This window comes from Pundamilia nyererei, unplaced genomic scaffold, assembly GCF_000239375.1.
Source record: "Pundamilia nyererei isolate P.nyererei 1_Seehausen unplaced genomic scaffold, PunNye1.0 scaffold00219, whole genome shotgun sequence".
Taxonomy (NCBI): domain Eukaryota; kingdom Metazoa; phylum Chordata; class Actinopteri; order Cichliformes; family Cichlidae; genus Pundamilia; species Pundamilia nyererei.
The window spans coordinates 589098-615176 of NW_005187620.1; the positions used below are offsets into that span (position 1 = coordinate 589098).

Consider the following 26079-nt stretch of genomic DNA (forward strand, 5'->3'; position numbering starts at 1 on the left):
TCTCTTTTCATTCTGACAGCTCAGTCATTAACATGAGGACTGTTTCTTCTTGTCATGTAGGCCAGGCCATGCGGCAGGTGAGGCATGGATCCAACCTCCCCCAGAACCAGAATTTCCACTCAAAGTACGGTGCTGGTGTGTTGGTCAGTGGAGCCATCTTCTGCACAGCCGTGTGGGGATACGTAAGTTTGATCGCATCACATTCAGTTATGAGCATGACCTGAACAGACCTTAACATTGATAATATAGTCAGTGTGGTTGGATGTTTGGTGTGGGGGGAGGAGGAATAATCTATTTTTAAAGATAACAAAAAAACACTGCGGTTAGTTTGGTCGATACTGAGATCACATTTGTTAAAACTATACTTTGGTTTAATTCAGTTTAAAACAGAATAAATGATTTAAATAAAGCAATTGCCAAGGTTTTGGGGACTGAATATAGACTCCCTACTGAATTGAGACGTTTGTTTCAAAATGAAATTCTACAGAATAACCATTTTTTTCTCTATTGGTGTTTTTATTAAATGGCAAAAGTAAAAAGTAATTAAAAACAAAGTTTGATAACTGCACAGTCGCATTTTCCACTGATATGCAAATTTTTCAGTTTTTTTAAAAATTGGTTTCATATTTCCAAACTTGTCTGTTTTCTCATTTTCACCAGGCAATACTGAAAAAATAAATTTGACTTCTCTTGCTTCAGGTGCTAACTTCGACTGGCATCACCTGGAATCTGTCACCTGTCGGGAAGATCCAGCCCAAACCGTGGAGAGAGGAGTGAAGAGGTGCCATGACAGAGCTACCTTCCATCCAACCCTTCTGTTTGTACAGATGAATAAAATATCTGCGTGTTCAGACAGCAAATGCTCTTCTTTATTCCAACATGTTTCTTTGTCCAAATAAATTAAGTGTGATTCTACTGACTCCATCTGTTTGAATAAAGTTATTAGTTGGCTTGATATCAGACAGAACTGTTTTGAACTGAGGAAAAGTGAGTTGCTGAAGGGCATTAAAACATTTAAATAATACAGATTTTACTACCTGCCGTGTGTTTTTATTAGGCTTTTTAACAGAGGCTTAAGACATTTGAAGGGAGCAATATGGTAATATAAAATTACAAGGTTTGTGTGATCATGAGAAATACAGGCCTGAAAAACAAAAATAACCTGGAAAGCTTTGAATACCAATGTAGTCAGATTTTTAGTACACTCACTGGTACCAACCCATGTAGTTGACTTGAGATGAAGTTGAAGAATTTGGAGGTCATCCTTCATTATTCCATCCATTTGTGTTCAATGTGTGTTCAATTTTTTGGGACCTCTGCAAAGTGGTGACACATTTTCTAACTAATGTACTCAGTACATCAAATATATTCATCCAAGGATGTGTATACAATAAATAATCTGTTAAAAGATTTCTTAAGTTTTAGTTACTGGTATGTTTTTAAAATGTATTATGAATTTCATTCATTTATTCAAAAGTATTAATCGGTATTGACAGTTTTTACCTTACAGATATTACTTTCCTTATTATTAACCTAATTATATTTTTCCTTCATGTGCTTATTTTTGCAAAAATAATATCCTTGATGCTTTTGCCAGGGGTAGATCTAGAGAAATGTCCTTAGTTTTTTTTTACACATATGCAGCTGTTACTTTCTGTAATATGTATTATATATGGTTAAAATACATCAAAGTATACACATTTCATTTAAATATAGTCTAACACACAAATCTAACTCAAGCATCACACTCTTTTTTTTTTAATAGAAAAAATAAAATTGTAACTTGAGGTTTGTTACATTACATGAGAACACCACAGGCCTAAAACCTGCACGTCTAACAATGGGAGGTGTATTGCTCCTCCTTTTTTCCACTTAGAGACAGCGTTGCCTACTTTGACATTCAATAGTACCTTCATTTTTTTAACACACAAAACCAAACAATGACTACACTACACACTGACTATACTAGACAATGCTACACACTAACTACACCACAAAATGCTAAACTTCACAAATCTCTCACATTTCAAAACTCGCTCTCTCTCTCGCATTAGTCACACAAACCTCATGTGCTGCCATATCATTTTTTTATTGGTCGACAGTACATTTTTCGTGGTAGCATTTTTTTCCTTTTTTTATGCTGTCATTTGAAAATGACGTTTTTACCATTTTTTTCCTGCACTAAACGTGATGACAGTATTCAGGAAAAAAAGCATCAGTATATATAGTTTATTTTAATCATAACTATGGTTTTAGTGGCTATCAATAAAATTTAAAAAGAGCATATAGGCAGGGGCCGATCTACAGGGGTGGCATAGGGTGGCATGTGGAACCCTAAAATAATTTCTTGTCCCCCTTAGTGCCACCCTAGTTTTGCAGATGACTGACTGACTGGGGTGACAAAAGATTATTATATGGCGGCACATGCCACCCAATGCCATGACTGTAGATCCGTCCCTGGCCTTTGCTATATCTTCTAAAGTATGCAGGAGGGGAGGGGGGTTGAATGACATCCACTAAGTTCAGCTGATGCAGTAATCAGGAAGCATCAGAAGATAAACAGCAAACCGATCCAATCAGCGTGGAAGCTCTCCTAATGCATTAGCCAATCAGCAGCGGCGGGTGTGCGATTTGCCCTGCCCGCGGTGGTGTTCCTCCGCTGCGCTAAGGTCACCGCTGTCATTCGGTAGCTAACCAACAGCCGAAGGAGGCGGAGGAGATCCAGCAAAGGAAGGTGCACGAAAGAAGCAGCTAAACTCAGCAAAATGTCTCTGTCTAACAAACTCACCCTGGACAAGGTGGACATCAAGGGGAAGCGGGTCGTTATGAGGTGAGCGTTAATTATCGCCTGGCAGTTAGCTTCTGCTGGCACCGTAGCGGCTAATCGGAAATGAGATTATTGATGAGCTTCTCCAAAATGTCGTGTTTGTTCTTCCTGCGGTGGCAGACTGTTTGGTGCTCACACACAGTGATGTGAGGGCATTAAAGTGATGGCTAAATGGTGTCTGAGTCGGTTTAGTCCGACGGGCAGACGACAGGAAGTGAACTCGTCGGTTGTCACGTTTTCCTTTCATGTTACGTGCCTGTGCGGAGATGCTGCATGGATGGATGGAACCACTGGCATCCGAGTCAGTCCTGTAAAATACACCAGCATCCCTCTAATAATAATGAGTTTGTCAGTTTAAAAACCTGAAAATTGATGATGAATGTTATTGAAGTCTTCAGATTTCAGCTTAGGCCTCAAAGGAGATTTTAAAGGTGATGATTCAGACAGCACCAGGAACTATTTCATATATAGAGGGAAAACTAGCAATTGTTGGCGTTATCTATGAAAGGGATTATTAATTTCATAGTTAATGATAATCTGCAAAAAATAGCTATCGCAAATATCTAGATTCACATTTTGACATCCATTCTCAGTAGTTTAGGAGGCCCAAAACAACCCAAAAAAGTTGAGTGATTTTTGAGCTGGGATATGAAGGTTGAGCCAAAGAAACACTTTAATTGCTTGAAAACTGAATCAAACAAGACTCTGACTTTATTAAACAGCCGACTGATCCACTTTAACAGGTAATGATTAGGTCACTGGCAATTCAGTCCAATTTGTTTGTTTTATTTTATTATTATTCCTATCTTCCAGTGAAATCTTTCTAGCAGAAAAGATGCCCTGCATCCTAACTCGACACAACTGAAGTCAAATTTATATTAGTCTAATTTGGCAGTCATTCACTTTATATTTCTGCAGCCCCCTCCAGTGATCTTGAAGGCACTTTTGAAACTGACACCATGTGTGAAAATGTCAGAGGGCCATGCTGGTTCGCTCAGTTTGGTGATGCAACACCAGGTGGCTTAGAACAAGGTTCACCCGTATTGCTGAGTGTTAAAAGGTCAAAATTCACCACATGTTGAGTTATCCTAAATGTGAGCGAATGTTGTGCCGGTCTAAGACAGTTAGACAATGGGTTACGTCAGATCACACCCAGGGCCTGTCGTGGCATGACACATGGTGGTGGTGGGTTTTTTTTTCCCCCAGATTCAGATGGAGGCAGTGAATCGGTGTTTCCTTACTGAACAAGGCTGGCCCTGAATTTAAAAGGGGGAGGGGCTCTTTATTGAAAAGGGGAAAGGGCTCTATGTTGCTATAGAGACCTGAAATGGCTGACAGAATTGAAATGTGTTCAGCAGAGACTTGCAGCCGGCTTCCTCTGTCATGTAGGCTCCTGCTGCAGCAGCATGAAACATGTCAGTTTTAGGGTTGCAAAATTCCAGCGAACAGAAAGATGAAGGCAAAAATGGAGAGTCAAACACACTAGTGCTTTTTGGGGCTCTGTACAAAAGTGAGAAATACCCTCACATGTTAAGCTACCAAACTTTACAGCATTAAAAAAAAAGTCTTTATTAAGTGACTGAAAATTCCCATGAAAATCAGCTGCTGAGCTGCTGTTAACTCCTTCATTGAGCTTATTTCTAGTTGTAAAGCAGCTAAAAGAGCTTTAGAGTCCACTGTGCTATAAACCGTATAAAGATCTGCATTCAAGAGCAACAGGGGGGGAAATGCAGAAATTTACAGAAGTAGAGCGGAAAACTATCACAGCTTTTGGATGAGTGGCACCTGTGAACAAGATCCTACTGTTGAGCCTCTGAATTGCTGACTGATGGCTTTCAGACTAAGACAGTGGATTGCTGTAACAATGACGGCAGGTACCGAGTGCGTGCAGGCTGATCACATCTCAGAGCATCAGGTCCCCAGAGGGAGGGAAAGGAGAGGCAGTTATGTAACCGGCTGGAGTACGAGGGACACGGCGTGTACTCTAAGCTGCCAGTGTGCATCTATGAAAAGGAAAACGGTTTCAGTTCCTGGCTCAAAATGGGCTTTTTTTTTTTCCACCTTTAAAAACAAAACAAAGTCGACCAATTTCATGCATGAGTAAAAAATTTTATTACTGTCCTGATGATTTTTGGGGGGGATTCAAGGTTAAAACCTTGAAGGTTAAAACGTATGTTCCTCTCTACATAGGAAATAAAAATAAAGCGTGCTAAAAGTCATTTTAGAGGAAAGCTTCTCAGCTAATGGTATTGACTGCTTGGCATCAGGGGACTCGAGCTGTGTATAGCTGACTCCAGGAGTCAATAGAGGAAGGAGAAGGGACCAAACACTGAGCTAAAAATGGTGAAAGATTTAAATCAAGACCTCCTGTCTCAGCTGCCAGTTACATCTGGTTTCTAACAAATGGGTAAGGGGTATAGTCTTAAAGCAGGGGTGGGGGAACGCCAGGTCTCTAGGGCCGGTGTCCTGCAGGTTTTAGATGTGTCCTTGATCCAACCCAGCTGATTGAAATGGCTAAATTACCCACTCAATATGTCTTGAAGTAATCATTTGATTCAGGTGTATTGACCCAGGGTGAAATTTAAAACCTGCAGAACACTGGCCCTTGAGGCCTAGAGTTCCACACCCCTGTCTTAAAGTCTTGCCAAATTCCCTAAAATTTTGTAGCACTTTGTAGCATCCTGGTTTTATTTTCTGATGTGAAATGTTTCTTCTCTTTCAGAGTCGACTTCAACGTTCCAATGAAGGACAAGGCGATCACAAACAACCAGAGGTAGCGTCTATCTTATTCTGAATCTTTTCAGTCTGTTATGTGTTAAGCAGCTGGGATTTCTAGAAGAGGAGTAGCAGATTTAGATTTGCTGAGAGCCTCCCTCGGAAATGAAAACTGAAAAAATATGTAGTTTCCTAGCATGCTTTAATTCTGTTAAAACTCCATACATCGATGTCAAGATCTCACTGGCCTTGATTTTTGACAAACGTAACTGTAGTCTTTTAACAGAAAAGGGAAGAATGTAACATTCCGAAAAGCAAGAACATTAATATTAAGTTGGAGTAAGTGTGACTTGATTCTTTTTTTCTAAACACTCCTGTTCACTCGTGTGTTGCCTTCAGGATCAAGGCAGCCGTCCCCAGCATCCAGCACTGCCTGGATCATGGAGCCAAGTCTGTGGTGCTGATGAGTCACCTGGGCCGTCCTGACGGAAACGCCATGCCTGAGAAATACTCCCTGGAGCCCGTCGCTGCAGAGCTCAAGACCCTCCTAGGGAGGTGAGATGATGGCCTGAATAAGTGGTGTTTGTTAACAAGGGCAGAGGCGATGTCCTTGTTATGGTTGAAATATTCTGGTATTAGTAAGAAAGATATTAACGCTGTTTTTGGTTGCTTCTAGCAAAGGCAGATTTGTTTGGTTTAAAATGTATATATCTGTCTATCTATACACTAAAGAAGAGAAGATCTGCTCTTAGAACCAATCATAATCACACTCACCAATTCTGTGACTGTAGGGACGTCACCTTCCTGAAGGACTGTGTGGGCCCTGAGGTGGAAGCTGCCTGTGCTGACCCCACCTCTGGATCTGTCATCCTGCTGGAGAACCTCCGCTTCCACGTTGCCGAGGAGGGCAAAGGGAAGGACCCATCTGGGAACAAGGTGAGCTTCTGAGGTTTGAGTGTTAACGGTGGTTAGACTCGGCAGCGTTATGTGTGGTTTGGGCTTCAGTTTTTGTTTTGTTTTTTTGTGTGTGTGTGTCAGTTTTTCCTAAAGACAGAATATTGGTCTGTCATCTAAGACTACAGTCATATTAGAAAATTGAATATTTAGTCTCTGAACTGCCATCGGTGTGAAGAAGAGCACGATAACTTACAGCTGCAATCAAGTTCCTGTTATTTTCAGAACTTGCATGTAGTCCTACAGTTTGTCTCTTTACTTCCAGTCCTCTACTTTTTTCTTTTTGCCTCCATCTAAAAGAAGTTGAACATTAACCTCTCACAACACATTGAAGTGAATTTTTCAGAGATTGAAATAATGAAGTTTGGCCAACTTGGTTTTTCTCTATTTGCATCACATGGCAATTTGCTGCATCACAAATGTAACTGAGCAAGTTGTTATTTGGCAACCAAGCCGTACACGGAGGACAGACCAGGCTCTATCCACGAACATGCTGCAGTTGAATTTTCGAGCACAAAAGACACGGCGAATGAGAGCGTCAGTGCGAAAGGGAATGTGGCCCAATCATTTTGTCAACATAATCACTGGAAGGCAAAATTGTATTTGAAAATATGACCCAGGCCTCAGACAAAGGGGTCTTTTTATAGTTTAAAAAAGAAGTGTGTTCTATATTTTACACACTTTCAATAAGACCTAAAAAGATGCAAAGTGAAGCAGAAAAATGGCCAACACCTTGCCGGTTCAGCAGATTTTCTTTGTGCTCGGTCACATGGAGGAAGACTCAGTCACTCCAGCTGCAGCTTCTCCTGAAATTGCTGCATCACCATCTGACATGCAGAGACTGTTTTGTAGCACACTGTTAACCGCACTATGTTCGTAGGATAAACGAACTGTGAAAATGTGACTAAACTTTTCTAAAAAGCCCTAATGATGCAACACACACAATAATAGGCTTTCATTTACCTATTTAAGATAAATTTGGTCATTTGTGTTTTTATTGAGATTCATATTCGTCTACTCATAAGCCATTTATGGTGTGGTTTAGTAAGGCTGCTGTAGGAGCAATTTCCCATCTCTGGGATAAATAGTCTGGTTAGAGAATGCCTGGTCGCACTCCCTAATCTCCTCCTTTATGCTGAGGCATAAATATTGTAGCATATTCAAACTCACAGACAGACACTGTCTGAAATGAGCATCGGTCTGAGCCGTGGCCGAGCACCACTTTTGACCTATTGACATTTATCTTGAAGGTCGGTGGGCTTTTCCTGTCCTGTGAAGCCTCGTTGGTATGCTGGTTGGTTTCTACTGTACCGCTGTAGTGTATCACACCACGGTCTCTTTATTTTTAGCTCATTATAAAAACATGAAATGGTCTCACTTTGTCACTTAAATGGGCGCTCCACTGCTTTTTACACAAGGATCGGTTTGTCGCCAGGAGGAGGACTCGGCCTGTGAAACTGTAAAGTGTTTTCTGTAGCTGTGAAAGTTCATCAGGGTTATTTCAGCTTGGAGGTCTGGCTATTAAAAGCATCACTGTGTCGAACTATGGGGGAAGATCCATATTTAGTTTTACCCAGTTTATTTATTGGCCTGAAGCAAGTAGTTAGTCTGGTCAAGTAATGGAAAACTAATCTGCAGCTATTCAATTATTTTACAAAAATTGCTAACTTCTGTTGGTTTCTGAAGCTCATACTCTTTGGAGGGGGGTAAAAGTTTAAAGCCTGAAACCTGTCCCTTGGAAAGAAGTGACCTGGGCTCCCTGGCATTTGGTCGACCCCTAATGAGCTCTCTTGACCTTTACTCTGCCTACAGTCTCACAGTTGTGACCTTTCCCTGTTAAAGTGCATCAGAAACCTGACCCACAATGTACTGACTGAATCCTGATGGATAAACGGAGTTCATATTGACAGCAGTCCGATTATACCTGGACACAAAACTGAGTTGAGCTTGGAGATATTTGGGTATGTAGGTGTTGCCCTCTGCTCATTGTTGGCAGGTAGATTAGCTTTTATTTGTATGTGGACAGTGGAACTGGATTGGAGCTGAAACAAGGAAAAACTGCTGTGAGATCAGGATGATGAGACATGCAGCATCAGTTCACAGGACTTAAACGAGTCCCTGAATTTAGGCCAACAGTCTTGTTGAAGTAAAATGGATAAACTCTTCCTTTTGCACTTTGCAGCCTTAACAAATGGTGTTTGTCTTCTCTTGTCTTTCCAGACGAAGGCAACCCAGGAACAGATTGACTCCTTCAGAGCGTCTCTGTCCAAACTGGGAGACGTTTACGTCAACGATGCCTTTGGGACGGCTCACAGAGCCCACAGGTGAGCGCCACGCAGGTCAGGTGGATACAGTGATGATCACTAGGTGAAATCTGCGGTCTCAAAGCAGATGGTCTTTGAGAAGTTTCAATTTGATTAGTTTAATTAAATGATATAATTCAGCAGTTTGTAACTTCTTCATCCTTGTTGCTGTTAGCTCCATGGTGGGAGTGAATCTGCCTCAGAAGGCAGCTGGTTTCCTCATGAAGAAGGAGCTCGACTACTTCGCCATGGCTCTGGAAAAACCTCAGAGGCCCTTCCTGGCTATCCTCGGAGGGTGAGAACATCTTTTTAACAGATGAAGTTTGAAAATGTTGGCTGGACAATATAAAAAAAACTACGCAGAGCATGGTCACTAGTTCTGATTTGTGTCCACTTTAGACATTATTTTCTTCTGCTCAGTTCTTTAGGAAGGGTCACAGGGTGTCCAGCCAGGAATAGAGGAAAAGCTCATTATATTGTCTGTGGTGTCACTGTACACTGCTTTATTCAAGGCTCAGTGAGCAGGCAGATCCAGGATTAAGATCTAAGTTGATTTTGATTTATACTCGAACCCCTGATTTATGGTCACAAATATTTGGTGGTCAACAAGCAAAATTTTATGTATGTTTTAAACCTTTTATCATGTGTCTGCAAATTATGCTCAGAAAGAAAACTGCCCATTAACCTTCTGTGCACAGAAGTAAAACTACAGTTTCCATCATTAAGTGAGGACTTCCAAAATAAACAACTTTATTTTCTAACAGTTGCTAATCGTGTCAAAGTCTTGTATAAGGTAACCATTAGAATGTATTTCTATTTAATTGTATAGAAATTGCTTCTATACAGTGAGAATAAGAGCTGCTTCTCAGGAATAATGACTTGATCAACAGTTTTAGTGAGACTGTGGCACTGTTTCCTGTAGCTTTGTACCTCTGTCCTGCCGTGGTTTCATAACCCTTAACTTGCTTGGTCTGCTGCCAGCCAGATGTGGCAACATGCCAGAGTACATTGTGCAACAATTGCTGGCAGTCTGCGTCGACTGCTGTTGTTAAACCCCTGACTTACAACATTACACCTGCAACAGGAGACTGCAGACTTTTCTGCAGCTCAAAGTCATCAGCAGTGAGGTTAATAGTACAGAGGTGCAGATAAATCGATTAGCAGCTTCGCTTTCTGATTTCACTGACATAATTCTTTTTAATAACTACAGTTGAAATGTAATAACAGTGCAGATCTATTGATAAGGGTTTGGTATAATGACAGAAGGTTGTGTTCGAATATTGGAATAAAAAAAAACGACAACAAAAAACCAGATTATTCAACCATTTCTTGTCATTAATGGTTTTCCTGCACTGTTCTGTGTGGTGGGATGCAATACAATATAATATCTAAGCAGCTCCATGAGCCAAGATTTAACAATAATGGAGAAATAATGCACTGCTAAAAGACTTTGAACTACTAAAGTTTGTCTCAGTGTAACTAGATGCTACTTTACAAAGAAGAGTTTCATTCAAAGACTACAGCAGCTGTCACGAAGCCTACATGAAACCCTTAAAGCATAAAGGAAGAGGAAGAGGCCCTCACAGAGAGCCAGTGAATATTTTTGCTTGAAAATGCCTAATCTTATATAATCAAAGACTTAATTGAATTATTGACTCACAGAACTTTGCATTAGGAGGCAGTGGGTTCACCAGATGCCCTGCGGCGAAAGACTCTGCAGTTTTGATAAAGAGAGAAAATCTAAGGATAAAATTTGGCTATGACATCTTAACTAATAAAATAAAACCAGTTTTTAGCTCCTGTATGTACAGATGAGTGAATTTCAGGATTGTCACTGTTTATCTGTCCTGACGTGTTTTCTCTCTGTTTCAGAGCAAAGGTGAAAGATAAGATCCAGCTGATCAACAACATGTTGGATAAGGTTGATGAGATGATCATCGGGGGTGGCATGGCTTTCACCTTCCTCAAAGTCCTCAACAACATGGAGGTGAGGAGGAGGATGCGTCGCCAAAGCAATTCGAAAATCAAACCGTTAAAAATGGTGGCTCAAATGACTTCACCTGATGGAGGTCGCCTGCTCTGTGCCTCAGAAAGCTTTCAGCTTCAGCTCATTGTTTAGCTGTACATAGTTTGCATTTACACTTGCTCCCCTTGTGCTGGATGAACCTCCCAAAAAAGACGACTCGGTTAAAAAAAACTAATCGCATACAACACACTATTAAGTTAAAACAGTGATGCTTTTTGAGTCTTGAGTGGATTTGTTTCTTAGTTTTCCATGGGTATTCATGTTTTAACCTCAGTGTTCAGCCTCAGGTAGATTAATAAAATAAAGTTTCTCCTTCTAATGGAGCTCACACTTGGACTTTTGTAGTGACGAAACGGTCTTGTGAAACAGTTTTGTTTGCATCACTGCAGAGACCGAAAGTCACGATTGTGACCTAAATTTGACTTCTTGACAAGCAGATTTTATTCAGTTTCCTCCTCCTGGTTTTATTTGCCCAGTTTATGAAATGAATAGCTACCACAAACCCAGTAATGGTGATAAGTGCTGCCTGCCTGGGCAAAAAGATTCCTAATCTCACTAAGCTCACAGTTGAACTATGAGGCAAGAGCAGAGGTATGAAGACAGAGTGGGTGTGAGGTGAAAGAAGCTGGAGCTCTTAAAAATGACAGGCCGTTACTTATTGTGATTTGTGCCTCAATGCAAACAGTTACAGGTGCAGCTATAAAATTCTTATCCCGGTCATTTGTAACATTGCATAACTTTTTAGATTTAGTAAACTTGGAAACTACAAAAAGGTGAGGTTATTTTGCACCACAATGGGCAAATCTGCCCTCTGAAACGGGCATCCTCCGACTGTTCCTGTTTGAGCGGTAAATGTTGTGTTGTGTACATTCCTAAATGATCTTGATCCATCTGAGGCTGCAAGATATCAGAAAGCTGTTGTCACTTCCCTTTAAATGGCACTGAGCGTCTCCACTAGAAATGACACAAACTTGCTCAACACATGAAGGGTGTGCAGTAAAATAAGTTTCAGCATCCGCTTAACTCGACAGTTTTCATCTCGTGGGGTAGCTTCGGTGCAACTTCCAAACATTAAGTAGGACTTGAACACAAAACCTCTTTGAGACTCTTATAGAAGAAAACCCAAAATATGAATCATGCAGTGATAAATGTCTGCAGGTTTGAGTAAATGTTTTTTCTTCTTGCAGTCCTGTCTGTATCATAAAGAAACATCAGATTTCAGAGGGCTGTATATTTTATTTTTTTAAAGTAATGGTCATGGAAGTTTACGGTAAATCTTAAAATATATAGCTGAATATAAAGTTTTAGATGCAAAACTTAGGATGAATACTGAATACTATATACTCTTCGTATATAGTTCCTCAGATTTACTTGTTTTTAATTGTGTCTTTGCTGGTTTCATGTAAGTCACAAATCTTTGCTCCCGTCCTCCTGCTCCTGTCAGATCGGTACCTCCCTGTATGACGAGGAGGGCGCCGGCATCGTCAAAGACCTGATGGCCAAAGCTGAGAAGAACAAAGTCAAGATCACGCTGCCCGTCGACTTCGTCACTGCTGACAAGTTCGACGAACATGCCGCCACCGGTACTGCAACAGTTGCTGCTGGCATCCCCGCCGGCTGGATGGTGAGAAAGGACAAGTTATTTTAATTTAAAACGACTTAATGGACTATGAAGAAAGGTTAAGCATTCTTTCCTCCTCTGCAGGGTCTGGACTGTGGACCCGAGAGCTCTAAGGCCTACGCAGAGGCGGTCGGCAGGGCCAAGCAGATCGTGTGGAACGGTCCGGTCGGTGTGTTCGAGTGGGACAACTTCGCCAAAGGGACGAAGAACCTGATGGACAAAGTGGTCGAGGTGACCAAATCTGGCTGTATCACAATCATCGGTAAGAAAGAGGAGACGAATGGGGAGCGTGTTCCTTAGTTTCACTCAGTTTCATCCCTCGCTCATCACAAGGAGATTTTACTGTGATTTATTTGTAGTCTGGTTTATGGGACACATGTGTTTACTGGAGACACACAGGGACTCGTGCTGCATTCAAGAACATTACGTTTACTTATAGTGCAGCTTTACAGTTCGAACTTTTTTTTTTTTTTTTTTTTTTTTAATCATTCAGGTTCAGTTCCATATTTATTTTTTTTAGATTTTGTTCTTTTACTACTGACAAATCGTAATAAACAAAATGTTTGAGTATGCAAAGCTGAGGAGAAAAGCTTTGTTTCCTGTCTCTCTGCACCTTTTAAACTGTCAGATAAAAGCAGATCTTTCATAATGAGGTGTGATCTTACATCTGGTTTGTTTGCTGTACAAACAGTAGCACCACATGTGCAGTTAGTCCAAAAATGAGTCATTTATGATGGTTTTACTGCAGCCATGTCACCTTCTTAATAACATTCAGTGATCGTAAATGTTATGAGGGGGTTTACAGCGAGATTAAATGATGAGGCTGTTTGATTGGGCGAAAAAAACAAAAAAAACCCCAACCCATAAATGTGTGGAATGTGCACAAAGAGCAAGTAAAAGTATAATTTAATGGTGTTTTTATACCTTTAAATCGTTCACGTGTGTTTGTTCAGGTGGGGGTGACACCGCTACTTGCTGCGCCAAGTGGAACACAGAAGACAAAGTCAGCCATGTCAGCACGGGAGGCGGAGCCAGCCTGGAGCTGCTGGAGGGTGTGTGATGGGAGAAGCTGCCCCATGTTCACTCACAGAATAGAAAACACTGTTTTTAACATGTTGAGCCTGACTGAGCATCTCCTCTTTGTGTCCTCAGGTAAAGTCCTGCCAGGTGTGGACGCCCTGAGTAACGCTTAAACCTTCATCAACTGGAGAGCGAGTGTGTGTACGAGAGGTGGTTAGCTACACAGCCAGACTCCTATTTACTCCCAGAACATCCCCAGAAGTGAAATAAGACAAATCCCATCTTTACCCTGCAGCCGTTTCATGTTCAGTCTTTGTTTTTGAAGTTGTGACTCAGAGGAGGAAAACGTCATTACTAAGTAGAGCGCCCTGCCTTACTTCGACATGCTTCTCAAAGCCACTCTGCTGAAAGTAGGAGCCTTTACTTAACGGTTAGGACAAAAAAGATCAACCTCATCGAGGTGGAAGTCGTTTCTTTCTGCTGAAACACAAACGGCCTCTGCAATGACTGAATCTGGGTTCAAACAGCAACGTCTGCTTCACTGTAAACTTCCGCAGTGGCTCGTGTGTGTGTAAATGTTTTGCTGCGTCACTTTTGCCTCCCTGGGAACGTCACTGCACCACCCTGAGTGTATATACATGCAAAGTATATATATTAAAATGTATGAGAGAAATGGTAACTTGGTGTGTTACATTTTGTCTGTTGGCACTAATGTTTGCTCTGGTCGTCTGTCCTCTGTGGTGGTTGCTGGTTTCAAGCGGCTTCAGACAGAGATGTCTCGGCTGATCTGTTCAGGCTAATAAAACTGTCTCTGTGTTAAAAACTCTGCTGTGAACGACTCCTCCTTTGAAGGTGTTACTGTCATAGAAATGCAGCCATTTACTGGTGAAACTGATGACGCGATAAAGCTTATTCTGGGTTATCTGCACTACCAGGAAAGGAAACAAAGTTATTTAACTTTTTGGTGAACAAAGGTTAAAAAAAACGGGGTGAAAAATTAAAATAATTATTTTGTGAACTTTTAAAACTGAATAAGTTAGCAGAGCTATTATTGTTTTGTTTTCCATGTTTCCATTATCTAGTAAAGCTCAAATATAAGCATTCAAACTTGCATGGACTTCTATTGATAAAATGTATGCAAAGAGTCTCTGTATTTAGTGTTGATCCTTCATAATGTCTCCAAATCTCGGTGGCATGCCTGACTTCAGTGTCAGGGTTCAAATCCTGATGGTGAGACACATTTTTGTGGTCTCCTGCTGGTCTACCTGCATTTTTTTGGTCCTCAAAATGTCCTCAAAAACAAACTTCTTCCAAAGATGTAGGAGTTTATATATTATGAGTAGCTCATGACTTTTAAAGGTTACCCTTATTAACCATAAATAGTAGACTTGAGTCGGCATACAAACTATCATGAGAGTAATAGGGGCTCAAATTCTGGATCAAACAAGTCGTACCAGGATCGACAACAAATGTCTCTTTATGATGTAATTTTGATTGGATGTTGTGCATCACAGTGAACAGGTGATGCTCCCATGTGGTTGGGCTGGAAGTTTGAGAGCCACAATCCTGTACTATCGTGTTTGACCCATAGTCATGTTTTCTTTCATTTAATCAAAGAGCCACTTTAGAAGCTTCTTATTTTTGTTTTCAAATTTAAGAATAACTGTGTGAGATGATGCACGAGCCTGAATTTATGACTTTATAATCAGCTAATCTGACACAGAGCCTGAACCCACCGAGGACTAAGAAGCTGTTGACTCGGAAGTTATTAATGAAGACTTTCACCAACATGTCAAAACAATCCATTAAAGACGAAATGATTTACATGACTCTGGCTTTGTTAGGAAGAAAAACCTCTCTGGCTTTATTGTTTACCGCATAGAATCACTGTGTAAACATAATGTACTTGAACACCACGGTTATTATAATGACTAAAAATAGGTTTGAAAAATGTCATTAAATGGAACCAAAATGTTAAAAAAAAACAAAGTAAAACTGAAACACTGTTGCGAACTTGCAAAACAAAAATAAAACCAAAAATAAGTTAATCAAATAACTTTATTTTATTAACAATAAAATAAGTTAATTACTACAGAGAGAGACATACTTGGAATCAATCCTTTGTGTTTTTGTTGCACATATAGTTTTGGTGAGAAGTTTACACACAATGATCATAAATGGGCATAAATGTCATGGGAATGTCTTTGATCTTTTTCCAGATTGTACAGCATACATGTTAATCTTTTGGATTTTCTTTATTCCACACAGAGTCAGAAGTATACATACAAACTGAAATATATACATATACTCAAATATTAAAAAAAAACTCAAACTTGTGTTCCAGCAGGACAATGGTCCCAAACACACATGAGAACTGATTTCAGAATAGGATAGAGCAGGCTAACAAAGCTTCTGGGATGGCCTTCCCAAAGCCCCGACTTCAGCCCTATTGGAAATTTGTGGACTGTGCTTAAACGTCAGGTCCGTGCCTGTGCCAGGAAACCAATCAGTTTAAATGAACTCTACCAATACTGCCAAGAAGAGTAATCAAATATCCAGGAAATGTATTCCAGAAGCTTACCAATGGATATTTAACCAAAGATTAGTGGAAGTGTATGTATATACTTGAGCCGGATTAGAGAAAATCCAAAATAGATTCAAACTTGTGCACCCAGTTTTCTAAAGTCATTATAGATGTTGTACAATCATTCCACCCTGGAAAAAGATCAGTTCAGAGAAATCATTGAAAGCCCCAAAATACCATGACCTTCATGCCCATGATGAGAGTATGTAAACTTCTGACCACAACTATAAATTATTGCATGTATATAATTTAATAAAGTCTACTTCCTCTGTAATACATTATACTTTTTTCACAGGGATCAGTGTCATAAATTTTAAAAAATTCTAGAATATGAGCAGAAAAAGCAAATAATAGCCCATGTGTGGTCAGTTTCAGTTAATTTTATCATGTTTTTTTTTATCATTTTCATCACTCATTTTTTTACGTATACAGACTGGATTAAAAAATGGAAACCTTTATTTTTTTAAGAAAAAGGTTTTTATCAAAGATTTTAAAAAAAGCAAAACACAAATTTGTTTACACTATATTTAAATTGATTTATTTCACCACCAGGTGGCAGACTTGGTTTTCACTTTCAGTGTCCAAAAGCATCTGTGCATGTTATTTGCACATCAGTCAGACAGACATGAGAATCTTTTTTTAAAGTAGCAGTTTTCAGCTTCAGTTTTCCACCAGATAACTTGCAGAGCTGTCCAGGATGGTCACATCTTCTCACCGATGCTTCTTTCAACATCTTGATTTTCGTAATCTGCCTCATCTGTAAAACATGTGCATAAGTGGTTAATGATGAAAACACGTCCAGACCATTGAGCAACTTAACAGCATGAAGTTAAACAGAAGAATCTAAAAACTGGGCATCCTAAAAAGTTGTTTCTGTTCATCTGATCGCAGCGTTTTCAGTGGGAGAAATGTTTCATCATTCATCCCAGTGACTTCAGTTCAGTTCAATTTGATTTCTACAGCGCCAAATTACAACAACAGTCGCCTCAAGGCGTTTTACATTGTAAGGTAGACCTTACAATAATGCATACAGAGAAAAACCCAACAATCATATGACCCTCTATGAGCAAGCGCTTTGGCAACAGTGGGAAGGAAAAACTCCCTTTTAACAGGAAGGAACCTCCTGCAGGACTGGCCATCGGCCTGTAGCAGCAGATGCGACTGCCCCATCTGCCAGGGCCACGTGACTTCTTCAGTCTCAACTGACTGCAGGTTTACCCAACCTTATAAACAGTACATTTGCATAATGACTGAAACTAGCACCACTGACAAACTGGGCTGGGAGGTCAACTAAAACCTGGGCAGCTCTGCTTAAGCACAGCTGAAATCAGGCCTTTAAATGAATGTTTTCACAGTCACCGTACTGTGGAAAAGTCTTAAGCCACGCTTATATTTTTTTTTTCCAAGGAGCCACATTTCTTATTTTTGAAAGTGGTCTTAAGCAATAGTTTTCCAGGCTTTCTGATGGTCTTCATCAGTTGTGGCACTTATTTCCCATTTTCCTGACAAAATATAAAGAAATGAAAGGTAGCACAAGACTTTTTCACCGTGCTCTTTGTTCCTCTGTTGCATTTAAAATTTTAAATCATATATCTGAGTGCTTGAGATTTCCAAGCAGCTGCTGTAACATGTTGGCTGTTACTGTATAAAGCAAATGCCCCAGGTAGTCAGTAATATGGCACCACATTTACTGTTGGTTGAAAGCTGTGTGAAGTAATATAGTGAGGCAGCCAATTAGAAGTTCACAGGACTCTGGGACCTATAAGCATCCTCAGTGGGCCATTTTCTGTTAGTGCTCCTGTGATGTTATCAGTCAGAAAAGTTAGACATGTTATATATGGCAGTATTATGGTCTTGTGGTTACACTGGGTGAGTATGCAAATAAAGACGTCCAACGCCATATAAGTGCTACTACTTATATGGCGTTAAAATAACTACGTCTTTTATGGTATTTAATCAGCGGGAAACACTCTGGGTTCCCCCAAAATGCCCTGCTCACGTCATCTGGTTGATGTTACTTGACGTCAGTGTTGCTGAGCTTTCGTTTGAAACTGTTATGAATACAAATTATTGCATGGAATAACTTTTAGTGGCAGCTATGTGTGCTCACCTTGTGATGAATCATTTGGAGAGGTACCCGCTGCCGGTGCTTCTGTCTTTTTCTGTACATCTGAAATTAAGGGCCATGTTTCAGGGTGTTAAGTTGTGATTTTAATCATTGAAGCTCTGTGAAAAAGTCTTGAGTGAACCCTTCTAAGGAGCTAGACTGTCCTCAAATTTTAAAAAAAAAGGTGTTGCATAATAGTTCCTCTGTCTTTCTAAAAGGTCGTTAAAAGTTTGTTGTTTTTTTATATTTGCTACTTTTTTGAGTCAGTTCAGTGCTTGTACCTGATGATTTTCAGATGAATGTTTAGTTTGTTTGTCTGTTAAACCATTTAAAACTGACCTGAATCTTTCAAGCATTAATAAACACCTAACTCAAAATATAACCAGTGTTGTGTCTTCACATAACAGACAAGTTATCAAAGAAACCACTTTAAAATGCATCTTTGGAAGCCAGCAACCTGTCACAAAAAAACTTTGGTGTTGTGATTATTTGATATTCACACGAGAGACCCCAGTTCAACTGATGCAAATGACATCATTTATTAAATAAAAATAGTTATTTCACCAGGTTAAACAGCTTCTCTTTCAGTTTGAAGCTTACAGGGAGGTTGTTTAAAAGCTTGTGGACATGGTTTATAGCACACAAACAAAGGGACCTTTTGTCCCTGATGAAAAAGACGGCTAAAATACCAACCAACAGTCGCTGCAGTGGTGTGGTTTGGTTAAAGTGAGACACTACAATGACTGGTTTTTACGGAGCCCCTCTGATGACATGGTCCAAAAAATAAATAAATTGTAGCCACAAAATACTACTTCGTGGGCACGAAATACTAATTTGTGGGAACGAAACACTTGACCGTGATCCTTCCCAGGCCCTTGCAGTTGGTTGACAATAAAATCTATCCCAGCGTCCGGGTCGTACTTACGTCTGCAAAGCAACTGGGCTCTCAATATCCTGTTTAAATGTCTCTCTGGAATAATGGATGTTTACTAATATTAGGAGACGCGAAGACCTCCTGTGGGTCAGTGTGCTTCTTTTTCTTTCGAATTCAAAGAGGATGGGCTGCAGCAGCAACAGGCCTGATCAAGTGCTACTCCTGTCAGCTAAGAACAGGAAACTGAAGCTACTATTTGCACGCATCACCAAAATTGGACTACAGAAGATGGTGTGATGATTTTTTTTCGGTCTGATGATTCTCGATATCTGCCGTGACATTTGGATGTTAGGGTCAGAATTTGGCATAAACAACATAAAAGCATGGATCTATCCTACGTTTAGGCTTCTGGTGGTATAATGGTGTGGGGGATATTCTCTTGGCCCCCTAGTATAAACTAAGCATCATGTAAACGCAACAGCCTACCTGAGTATTCTTGCTGATCATGTCCATCCCTTTATGAACACAGTTTACCCGTCGTCTAGTGGCTGCTTACAGCAGGAAAATGCACCATTTCTCAAAGCTCAAATCATCATAAACCTGGTTTCTTGAACACGACAATGAGTTCACTATACTCAAAGAGCCTCCACAGCTAGATCTCAGTCCAAAAGAGCAGCTTTGGGATTTGGGTCACATCATGGATGCGCAGCCGACAAATCTGTAGCAACTGTGTGATGGTATAATGTCAATATGAACCTGGTCGAATATATGCCATGAAGAATTAAGGCAGCCCTGAGGGTGAAAGGGGTCAAACCTACGAGGCGTACCTAATCAAATCCCTGAGTGAATATATACACTCAATAAAAGATTTGAGGAGTTTGAAAATGATGTGAATCATTTGCTTTGCTTCACAGCAAAGCAAATTATATTAATATAATATATATAAATTATATTATATTACTAATTACTAATATTTTTGTTTTGTTTTGTGTGTGTGTGTGTGTGTGTGTGTGTGTGTGTGTGTGTGTGTGTGTGTGTGTTGACATATCGGCTAACATTAAAGAGAAACATAAATTAGCTAACATTAACTGTTTTCAAATTAGTTAGTCAATGAGTTAGTTAAGATGGTTGTAGTATTATTTTTGTGTGAGTGTTGTTAACTGACTGTAACAAACTTGCGTTAGTGTCAGTATGTTAGCATTTAAACAAGCTAATGTAAAATGGGTAATATGATTGGCTTGTCTTATTATGTGTCTATTGCCACATAATAAGACAAACAACATACACCTAAGGTCATAGTCATTTTGGGATATTAAAAAAATAGATTTAGTTTATATTTTTCTACTAAAGACTGCTGCAGCTCCTTAATGTTGATGTAGTTGGTCTCTTGAAAGTGTGTAACATTAGTAGCATGTAGCCAAAGCCTCTACAAATGTGCATACAGATAGGATGATGTAGCTACTAAAACTCTGCCATGAACTCATGAAGGGGCTGCAGTGATAAAGAAAGAAAGTAGTTGATGTAGCTGGGACCTGGACTTCATCTTATTTTGTGGGATAACAAGAAAACAAAAAGCTTCTATGCTAAAAAAAAAACGAGGCTTTCGGCTGAGGAAATATTACTTTTTACATGCTAGATGGAGCTTCTTGTCCCACGAGTTACCTACATCTGATAATAAAACTGTTCGGGAACAAACAGGAAGAGTAAACGGATGTAAGTTACTGATGTGGTTACATGGTGAAAAAGCAGGGCTTTAAGCAGCTAGTTAAAAAGTGTGACCTAAGATATGATATATAGGTAAGAAACATTTTTCATTTTTTATTATGTGACAATATTGTGCAGCTCTTAAGGCGTTACAAGGTTCATTTACTTTAGTTATTGTTATTAAAATAAAGCGTTAAGCAATTAGTATCCAGTTGTTAAGTGATGACGTATGAACCTTGCTTCCCGGTCTAAACTACTCTGCATTTATTAAGGCTGTTGTGTCTTTAACTTGTTTTAATGCTTTGTATCTTGTTCTGTTTAATCTGAACAATAATCCATCCACAATATCTCAGTTGTTCTCCTGACTGAAGTTTGGTCTGTTTACAGCATCCTGCCATCCAGTTGCATTTGTCCCAAACCATCAGGAACCCTCACGTTAACTTTTGAACTTTTTTTAACGTTCGTCCTCCAGCTTCACTGTCTTTATATTATGCTAACCATAGCTGTGTAGCTAGCCACCACATAGCGAATCATTATTACGGGTGGGTTTCAATAATCGGTTTTCCAATTAAAATTGATTTTAGCTTGAATAAAGCGATATAGATTCATTAGATACTGAATCGATTTTTAAATATAAATGTATTTTGCCAGAAACGCCAGAATTTCAGGTTAAAGCTCACAAAACTATTTCAGCAACCACTAAAGAGCTAAAAAAGCAAATGAGAGTAAACGGATTCCACACAAAGACGTAAACACAAAGCACAGACCCGACGCATCAGAATCTGCGAGATGTCGGCATCCTCACCCAACAGACACGCCATCTGGGCTGAAAGCTGACAGCTCACAGATTCTGAAGCTGCAGGTTTCATCATTGTGACCAAAATTCACCGAACCGGAAGCAAAAGAAGATCAAAGCTACACTTCACGTAAACATCGTAATGAATTCTCTTACTTTTGCTGTTTTGCTTCCACCACGATGAAATCACATTTCCTGCACAGTTCTCTCTCTCTCTCTCAGTGTATTTCCCATCTCAAATCTCTGTTTCTGCATTATTTGCTAGCTTATTGCCCTCCAGTCTAACGTTGTTTACAGCGCTGTCAGCCGCTGTCTTTTTTTTTTTTTTTAAATGACTTCCAACAAGAAATGTCAAACTTTTTAAAATTATACCGAACTGCAAAAGGCTTAGCTGTGTCTCTAGTAAAACCTCTGTAACTTTGCTCTGCTTCACTTCAGCAGCATCAGGTAATGTTCATATGCTGATTCATGGTTTTCTTCAGTTTTTGTTCTATTGCAGAATATTTTTAATGTTATCTACTGTAAAAAGCCAGGCCAGGAAAATCTCCTTCATGTTTTTCTGTTTTATCCTCAGTTACTTTGACACAAAGAGCTAAATCTCTGCTAACTTCAAACTCCACTAAACTTCATAAATTCTGTTTTCACGGATGCCTGGATGTTAAACTTTATTGTTACACCTGGTAGAGCAGCCACACTCATCATTTTATAAAGATGAAAGATTTTAGACAGTTTGTAACTCTCAGTGATGACGCAAAATTTTCCATGGAAAAAGAATACCCAGAGTATTATTGCTAATTGTGTTGATTCAAGTTCCAGTTCCAGTTTTGTAACTGTAATGCTGAGAAAATACAGACACTTGATTAACAAAGTATGTTTGGTTTATTAGATTACTACTTTTAAAATATTTAGAACTGATATTATAGGTAGTATTAGTTAAAGAAGAGCAGTGTACAAAATATATTTATCATAGAATTAAGTCAGCATATAATACATGTATTTGTAATTATAATATAGAAGTAGTAGTACTTGCATTTTAGCCATAGCAGAAGTAGTAGCACTTTGCTTCAGCAGTAGCAAGAAATTAAACTTAAAGTACCTAAAGTAAAAGTATTCCTGTGTACTCAGAACATAATACCTTTGAATAATTTTGACATTAAGAAATAAAGTTGCAGTTACAGGTGAAAATCCATTACCCTAAACACGATGAAATCACTTCAACATGAGACAACAGATTTGTGTTACAGGAAAAAACACAGATCATGTGGAATCAACATGATTCTTATGCAATCTTATATGAATAAAACTAATAAAAATTAGGTCAGGGAAAAAAAATATTCTTTTTTGGCAAGCTGGACTCTCCGCATCCATCATTAGAACATAAGCGAATACTTTTTTGAAGACCGCTGGTCCATCTCCCCTGCAAAGGTGAATTGGAGAATCAATGCTGAGGCACACTGAAACTGTTTGTGTTGCCCAACACCTTCATAAATTAGCTGTGTTATTTTGGTTATTCCTTTAATTTGTCACATGTGTGTGCATAGCCCCCTCTAATAGGCACAAGAGCTTGACAGTCAGGGCTTTTCATCTTCTTTAATAATTAAACAAAACATGCAATCCATATACACCGATTAGATATAACATTATGACGACCTGCCTACAGGTATGGATTGTGGTGTGGTATCTGCCACCAAGATGTTAGCTAACGATCCTTTAAGTCGTGGAAGTGGTGAGGTGGGACCTCCACCAATCGATCTTGTTTGTCCAGCACATCCCACAGATGCTCGTTTGGATTGAGATCTGGAGAATTTGGAGACCAAGTCAACACTCGTTGTGCTCCTCAAATCATTCCTGAACCATTTCTGGTTTGTGGCTGGGCGCATTATTCTCCTAAAAGAGGCAACAGCCATACATGAATACAGTTTCCATGAAAGGGTGACCACAGCTTGCAACAAGCTTAGGTAGGTGTTACGGGTCAAAATAACATCCACATGGATGGCAGGACACAAGTGATGTGATTCACTCTGTATTCTTACACCTTTCTATCAGAACCAGCATAACCTTTTCAGCAATTTGAGCTACATGGTTCGTCTGTTGGTTTGGATCAAATAGGCCAGCTTTTGCTCCCCATATGCATCAGTGAGCCCTGGCTGCACATGACCGTGCTGCTGGCTCACCATCGTTCCTTCTTTGCACAACTCTTGAGGTTTGATGGATACTCCAGACTGGGAACACCCAACCCCATCACAATTTGAACCTCATCAGATTCACTCACATCTTTACTCTTGCACATTTTTGCTGTTTCTAACACGTCAGCTTTCAGGACAAAATGTTCACTTGCTCCCTAATAGATCTCACCCACTAACAGCTGCCACGATAAAGAGATTATCAGCGTTACTCACTTCAGCCTGCCTCACCTATTTTTTCCTCATTTTAAATCTATTATTGATTTCAGCGAGTCTTTTGGTTTTTCTGTTTTGTTTTTGCTTGTTTGGACTCCTGGGCCCAGAATGCCCATTGGATAACCTTGCCCAGGGGAAGTATGTATTACCTCTTTTGTTGCTACATAATAATTTAAACCTCCACTGGCTCACAGGTAAGTATGTATCACTTACAAGATTCTTCTCACTTAAAATCCTTCCTCAGTACCCGTCCAGACTCCTTCACGCATACACACATTTTGGGATACTATGGTCCTCAGCCACCGGTCTGCTTTCTGTTATTCTTTTCTTAGTCAGTATAATCCACAAGTTATTTGTCAATCAGATGCTTCGTTTTCACGTCTACTTGGACTCTTGATTTCAATTTCTCGATTAAGTGATTACAAAAAAAAACACAGAACAAAAGCACAAACTTGACAAAAATGAAACTTACCTGCATCTTTCAGGAAGTCTGAATTTTCATAGTCGTCGTCGTCTGTTTGGTGAAACAATAGTTTGAATGAGTTGAACTCTTTATTCGTCAATCGACTTCTCACATCTCGAATGGAGTCAGAAAATATAAGGCTGGACGTACCGTTTGTTAATTCTATCGATGGGAAAACGTTTCCATACACTCCTGGAATGTCATCTGCAAAAACACAAAATACCCACGTAAAAAGTGTTTAGCAAAAATCAGTCAGCTTTTTAAAAATCTGTGATTATTTTAAAGCAAAATCTCTCACCCAGTCCGTTGTTAAGGGTTTTTTCATTTACGTACAGCGACTCACTGATTGGATTGCTATAAAATAAACAAACAACCAAACACTCATCACTTTATCGCTTTGTGTAAACATATACAAAAACTAAAGTGTATGCTCTTTAAACGTTTTATATTGACAGTTCCATAAATAATAACAGGACTTGGTTAACCGAGGGACAAAAGCTCCATGAATCCAGCTCAAAATGCAAAAAAAAACTGCAGTTCCTTAAATGGCCACTTGAGGCGGGCTGCAAAAGTAAGCCAACACCAATGGACTCTGATGTTAAAATGCCCGCATTTCCAGGATTAAACTGCATGTTTGCAGCCTGTTAAACAACTCTACAAGGGGTGAATTACTTTATCGTACGTCTATTTTGAAACTGGTGAGGCTGTGAAAGGTTGTGAAAGCTTTGATTGAGAGGCGTTATGACACGGGAAGCTGCTAAGAACACTGAACAGCTGTCAGCTCTGCCAGGAGAAGTCACTAAACAGTTGTTGAGTTTTGGTGCATTTTTAATGCAGTTGTCTGAAAAGTAATATGGCTTACTGTGTGGTACAGATCCTTTAATTAGCAAATAGGTGTTCACCTGAACCTTTTGGTCTAAAAAAGCTGTAAGACTGAGATTTCAATATGTACCAGTGGTTGACGGCACCATCTTTTATGTATTTGGTTTTATTTACATTTTCTCTCTCCTTTTTCACATAAATAGTTATACAACTGTAAATCACCTTTAAATACTCACTATACAAGAGAAGTGCAAACAAGCCAACATAACCAATGGTGAAACCATAACAGGACAAATGCTCTATTGTGGTCCACATTCTAATTGCTTTCTCACAACTAGGTTATACAGTTCTACATTACCATATGAATAAAAAATCATCTTTATGTTTGATTGTTGCACCTTTCTGCAGATGAATTACTCCCAGAATTGGAGTGTAGTAGGGCTCCAATGATTTATCAAGTAATTCGATTATAAAAAATTCTCGACACAAATTCTTTGCTTCAACGCCTCGTTTAATTCATGACTCTGTCCCTTACCGATGTCCTAAACTATGCAATGAGCGTTTCACCCACATTTGCGACTGAAAACAGACCTGCAATACAAACTTATTCAGGAGCAGCGTGTGAAAAAGAGGTTGACAGCATTAAGCCAAAGCAACACCCAGTTTTAAATAAAACACAGCGAGGATGACGCTGGCACAGTTAAATGTGAAACCAGTGTTCCAGATTAACTGGTTTTTACATTAACTGGTCATAAGTGTCCATGTATTCCACTCTGCGTGTTGCAGATGTTGGATCCATTGCAGATGTGCAAAAAGAACAATTACACTAAGTTATATAAGTTATTTACAACACAGTATACGAGT

At 39.5% G+C, this 26079-nt stretch overlaps 2 protein-coding genes and 1 long non-coding RNA gene across 3 annotated transcripts in view; 2 read left to right on the plus strand and 1 right to left on the minus strand.

Moving 5' to 3' along the window:
* cox7b (cytochrome c oxidase subunit 7B) overlaps positions 1-960 on the plus strand; it is a 1945-nt gene extending 985 nt beyond the window's left edge. Inside the window, exons 2-3 of the mRNA XM_005748321.2 lie at positions 61-182; positions 700-960. Coding sequence (XP_005748378.1) covers positions 61-182; positions 700-777 — 200 coding nt within the window. The 3' untranslated portion in view covers positions 778-960. The remainder of the gene's footprint in view (positions 1-60; positions 183-699) is intronic.
* Positions 961-2626: 1666 nt separating this feature from the next.
* pgk1 (phosphoglycerate kinase 1) lies at positions 2627-14289 on the plus strand. Its single transcript, XM_005748322.1, has 11 exons — positions 2627-2830; positions 5550-5600; positions 5942-6097; positions 6334-6478; positions 8717-8820; positions 8975-9094; positions 10672-10786; positions 12270-12449; positions 12531-12708; positions 13400-13498; positions 13599-14289. The coding sequence occupies exons 1-11, from the start codon at positions 2766-2768 to the stop codon at positions 13637-13639; spliced, it is 1254 nt and encodes a 417-aa protein (XP_005748379.1). The 5' UTR covers positions 2627-2765; the 3' UTR covers positions 13640-14289.
* An 8817-nt stretch (positions 14290-23106) lies between these two features.
* On the minus strand, positions 23107-25274 carry LOC106456436 (uncharacterized). The gene is made up of 4 exons (XR_001290561.1): positions 24692-25274; positions 24544-24597; positions 24403-24444; positions 23107-23418 (listed from the first exon to the last, which is right to left on the minus strand). It is a non-coding gene; the product is annotated as an uncharacterized LOC106456436 (long non-coding RNA).
* Positions 25275-26079: the final 805 nt, after the last annotated feature.

Excerpts from the sequence above, each read along its gene's own strand:
- pgk1 (XM_005748322.1), top strand. The coding sequence starts at position 2,766 with ATGTCTCTGTCTAACAAACTCACCCTGGACAAGGTGGACATCAAGGGG. Across the intron at positions 5,601-5,941 it reads GCGATCACAAACAACCAGAG|GATCAAGGCAGCCGTCCCCA; the intron begins GTAGCGTCTATC and ends TGTTGCCTTCAG. Across the intron at positions 6,479-8,716 it reads AGGACCCATCTGGGAACAAG|ACGAAGGCAACCCAGGAACA; the intron begins GTGAGCTTCTGA and ends TTGTCTTTCCAG.